This window comes from Aethina tumida, chromosome 6, assembly GCF_024364675.1.
Source record: "Aethina tumida isolate Nest 87 chromosome 6, icAetTumi1.1, whole genome shotgun sequence".
NCBI classification, from domain to species: domain Eukaryota; kingdom Metazoa; phylum Arthropoda; class Insecta; order Coleoptera; family Nitidulidae; genus Aethina; species Aethina tumida.
This window is the reverse complement of record NC_065440.1, coordinates 17,315,329-17,320,447: the sequence shown is the minus strand read 5'-3', so window position 1 is coordinate 17,320,447 and position 5,119 is coordinate 17,315,329. Positions and strand designations below refer to the sequence as shown.

The 5,119-nt window shown below is 33.1% G+C and overlaps 1 protein-coding gene across 3 annotated transcripts; it reads left to right on the top strand.

The window, feature by feature from the left end:
* LOC109604609 (titin) lies at positions 1-4,822 on the top strand. 3 transcript variants are annotated; one of them, XM_049968909.1, is made up of 13 exons: positions 1-317; positions 1,850-2,105; positions 2,158-2,325; positions 2,380-2,776; positions 2,839-3,221; positions 3,283-3,327; positions 3,385-3,438; positions 3,497-3,544; positions 3,600-3,655; positions 4,013-4,139; positions 4,195-4,248; positions 4,302-4,340; positions 4,440-4,822. In XM_049968909.1, the coding sequence occupies exons 1-13, from the start codon at positions 159-161 to the stop codon at positions 4,448-4,450; spliced, it is 1,797 nt and encodes a 598-aa protein (XP_049824866.1). In that variant the 5' UTR covers positions 1-158; the 3' UTR covers positions 4,451-4,822. The 3 variants fall into 3 exon arrangements, with proteins under 3 accessions (XP_049824866.1, XP_019876688.2, XP_049824867.1); XM_020021129.2 differs by having other exon boundaries at positions 4-317; positions 4,302-4,388; XM_049968910.1 differs by having other exon boundaries at positions 179-317; positions 1,857-2,105; positions 4,302-4,388.
* Positions 4,823-5,119: the final 297 nt, after the last annotated feature.

Sequence of the window (5,119 nt, the reverse complement as noted above, 5' to 3'; positions counted from 1 at the left end):
GCTTTAATTCACAATTCCCAGTTACAAATACGGAATTCTACCAACAAACTTAACACACGTGACGTAAACGAATGCGCGCGCACCTTAGGTTGGCAATGCGGATAAATGCTGCCAACCTAGGAAAAATATAAACAAAATCGTGTACAATTAACAGTTGAATGATAGATGGTGATGGTGTTGTTTTCGACGACGAAATGTTAATGGCCAACGGTACAATTGTCGCGCTCCAACATTGTCGTCTGTGTTTTGGCACCGGCGAGTCCAACCGTCTCACAGATCACCTGAAGTCGGTGATTAAAAAACGGCTGCCAGGAACCGTAAGTTCTTGTTTATAACAACCACTAACCTCCCTCCTTTAGCCCAGGGGATCGTGTGAAAGTTTTTTTTTTTTAATATGTTGCTGAGCAAAACCTGAAATTTCTAAAGAGTCGGTGGTTTAGTTTTGTGACACTGGTTGGTGACTTTTTGTGAGTGGTTAAGCAAGAATTTTATAACCTACAAATTGTTTAGATTTGTTACCCAAATCTTTAAATCGTTGTAAAATTCAATTGTAACAAAATTGGGCAAAATTTTAGTTGATAACTGTAGTTTAAACATATTTATTTATATTACTTGCAGTTGAAAAAACCAATTTTAAAGTGATAAACAGACGTTCTAGGTTAGGAAATACATAAAACAAATCTGGTTTTTATTAAAGTACAAATACTTGGAATTAATACCTGTACAGGGTGTTTCACAAAATTTACTAACAATATACAATACAATGCTTACATAAATATGCACTTATCTATGAATAATAAACAAAACTGGGTTAGTTATAAAATTCTTTAAAATTATTAAAGACTTCAATTTGAAACTACTTTTACATATTGTAATATAGAGAATATATACCTATTTTATTTTTTAAAATAATGGATATTTATAACCTCTCAATTCTTAGAAAAAGTAAATATTTAAACTATTTATGAGAAATAGTTACTTTTGTTATAAATGTTTCTGGATTACCTTACATGAAATTGAAAAGAAAGAGTTATACTTACTATTTAAATAATTGAATTAATATTATCTCAATTACTGAAAAAGTAAATTTTGAAGATGCTTCTTCACTAAAAGTAAGAACTCTGAGTAAAATTTCATCTGAATTTTTGTAAAACTTAAAACTTATCACTGAAAAACTTTGTATAACTTACGAATGTTTCTATTCTACATAATTAACACTTTTATATCACTTTTATTGTGGCAATTATTTAAAAAATATACATTATGAAAAATACATGAAAATAAAAATTTTAAAAATTTGTTTTTAACATTAATTTTTATATTTTGTTAATATTAAGGTTAAATTTTGCATGTTCCTCATCTTAATTATATTTACTTAAATATACTTTTTATATAAATAATTGAATTAATATTCTCTCAATTATTGAAAGGGTAAATTTTAAAGATGCTTTTTCACTAAAAGTAAGAACTCTGAGTAAAATTTCATCTGAATTTTTGTAAAACTTAAAACTTATCACTGAAAAACTTTGTATAACTTACGAATGTTTCTATTCTACATAATTAACACTTTTATATCACTTTTATTTATGTTTACTTAGATTTACTTTTTATATAAATAATTGAATTAATATTCTCTCAATTACTGAAAAAGTAAAACATAAAAACTTAAAAGTTATCACTGAAAAACTTTGTACAACTTTGGAATGTTTCTATTCTACATAATTTACACTTTTACACCACTTTTATTAAGGCAATTATTTAAAACATATAAATTATGAAAAATACATGAAAGTAAATGACTTTTTTGAATGTGAATCAGTACCTGAAAGTCGGTTAACATTTCGTTCAGCTTTTAGACATAACAGACGAAAGCCCCACAATATGTCGTGGATGCCTGAACAATCTAATCAATCTCGACGAATACTTGTGCATGATCGAGGAGAAACACAAAAAGCTCCTCCTGTATTGGATGGTCAAAAAATCCAACAAAATGAAGGTATCCCTTCATAATTTCCTCAACGACGCCAACTTTCACATGAATTACGACCAAGTCAGTGAAAACCACCTTCGTACTTTTCCAGAGAGGTTGTACATCTTAAGAAACGGTGAGTACTTTAAATTGTGGGTTGAATTGTTTGATTGACGTCTTGGTGGCAGGTATTTACTTCCCCTTCGACGTGGAGCTGAACATGAGCGACGAAAAACGGCCGAAGACCACTCAGATCACCAAGTTCTTGACCACACATGCCGACGGACCTTTAATTCCCGCGGAGAAGACCGCCTGTAATCTACCCGAATTTTTGTTGATGCCCTCGCAACCATTAAGTAATTATTTGTGCGAATCGGTGAGACAACAACAGTTAATTAATTGTGCTTCAGATAACCTTCACAAGACGTCGACGCAAGCACCAGTGCCTTGTCCCCCTTTAGCTGTCCCTCCCTTTTTACTGCACCTGTCAGTGGTGAAAGGCGGGAACTCTTCAGCAGTTCCCCCTACGAATTCTCTACCACCACCTCCAGCTGCCCAGAGCGAGTCACCCGTTAGTACCGAAGGTGTTAAAGTGAAAAAAGAAATCATCACAGACGCACCAGAAGCCTCAGAAGCCCCAGAATCTCCAGAGCCCCCGGAAGTTCCAGAAGTAGAACTCAAGTTTGAAGTTGAGGATAACGAGCTACCGCCCCTTGAGGAGCAAGACATGGAGTCCCTAATTAACAGCATACCCGAGATAGAAATACAAGCGGACACGCCAGATTACGTGCACATTAACAAATTTGGGTAATACACCGTGGCAATTAATTAATTTAGTACGACTCCAACGACGGTCGATTTCGTTTCAGACCTGAGGAACTGAAGACCCTCCAACAAAACATCAACGGCACCCCGTCCAAGCCGCTGGAAACGCAGATCAACAGCATGATCGACGACATCATCAGCAAGAACGAGAAGGTGGTCCGGTACCCGAAGGACCAGAACAAAACGACGGACACCCTCCATATACCCACCGAAAGTCAGAATTACATAATGTACGACGAGGACGAGTTGCCGTGTAAGCGTAAGGCCAATGTGATCGTTGAAGAGGAGGAGGACGAGAACGGGAGGCTGGTACCGAAGAAGCTGCCGGCCCCGAAGGTGCCGGCCAAGCTGGTGTATCAGAAGAAAATCGGAATGGAGTTCCTCAATCGGCTGCAGAAGCTCGATAAGGTGACCACCACGCCCAAAGGTAAAACCTTAGTCCTACTTACTATTAAACTCACTTCAACTAACAAGCTTGTTTTTGTTAGACAATTGTGATAATGAGGTGGCCAAAAAAGTGGTTATTAGAAAACGTAAGCTTTGTATTTATGGCATAATTAAGTGAATATTTTAATTAATTTTTGCTTTAGGTAAGGTGGAAAAAACTCAGGGGAACGCCAAGAGAGGTCCCAAACTGAAAAAGTGTACGTAAATTGGTAATGTTATTAATTAAAATAATCAAATTTATTTTTGTATTTTCAGTGTCAATGAAAACAACATTGGAAAAATTGACTTTGCCATTTGATGAAGGTATATTTTAGTTTTATTATTTATTCAGTAGTTTTACATATTTTATTGATTTTAGAAATAAAACCAGTACCTGAAAAAAGAAAACGTGGGCGACCCAAATTACCAGTCAAGGTAAATATATACATTTCACTGTTACAAATATACAGGGTGATTCTCAGTAGAGGTTTATGGAGAACAGAAAAAGGTATTGATTTATGGTGTAACTAAAATGTCTCTAAAGCTACCAATTTTGATGCTAGAACCTTCATTTTTGGCATACATGTTAAACAAGGATCATCCTATAAGAAACCATTATTAGTATTCCCAAATTTTATACAGTTTATTTTATACAGTTTATACTTTTAATTTTGTGCATCTTAAAACATCAATACAAGTCAATACCTTAAGTTAAGTGAAATACCCTAATGTAACTAATATTATTATGTTTTCTATGTCCTATTTGTGTGTTAATTTGTTCATCTTTTATAGGTGTTTTTGCCAGTCAAAAAAGTACGTACCGAACCCAAATTTAAAATGACTCCAGCACACATGAATGAAGTCGACCCCCTGGACATTGGGCAGAAAGAGGGTGATCAAACATTTCGGATAGAAAACGGTATGAACACGTAACACTTTAATTTCATTAACATTAATCATATTTATTCCTTTAGTGTGTTCAGTCGACGAAACAAATGACGAAACAGCATTACCCAAAATCTTATCAGGTATGTCATTAATTTCTTAACTAAGTTCTCTGTTTATAACTGTTTATTTTTAGTGTGCAGCGTAACTGAGGATGAAATAGAATCAACTACAGGTAGTGCAAGCATAAAACACACAAGTTTAAGCTGTGATGAAGACAAAGGTAGCAAGTAGTTCCATAAACTAATTTACATTATTGTATTTTTTGTTTAAGGTGACAATTAAAGGGCAACACAAAACTGACTGGACCAATTAATTAAAAGTAACACAGAAACTCTGTGCAAAGTTAGAAGTCATTCAAGATGAAGGATACAAAAGAAACTGTCGGGATGATTTACCAGAGATTAATTTTTCCTTGTATTATTATAATTTACGTCTATTATAATAAATTTATTGTGTTTCATATTGCGTAAAAGTAGGAATAGAATTAATCAGTTTGGAATGATTTTTGTTGTACATAATGTATTTGTATTTGTTGTATTGACTATAATTGAGCCAATTTTCTTAACCACACTTTGTTATATTATTAATTTTTGCATTTTAAAAATGTTAACATGTTTAAAGACTGAGTCTTATGTAAATATATTTTCTATTATATCTTTTGACTTTTTATTAGTCACTAGACATGAAAAATATATCTCCTTATATTTATTAAACATAGAAATATTAAAAATCTATTTGCCTACCTTATAAATTCGTAGATTATAAAAATTGAGGATACTTTGAAAAATCTCTGTTAATTTAAATTGCATTTTGACAACAGACAGTAAGTACAGGAATCTGTAATAGTTTGTTTACAATGTGAATTTTGACAGATGCTATTCGAAGTAGCTGAATTGTTTAAAATTATTATTTTCCATTTCAAGGCTATATACAGAAGAAAGAAAGATACAA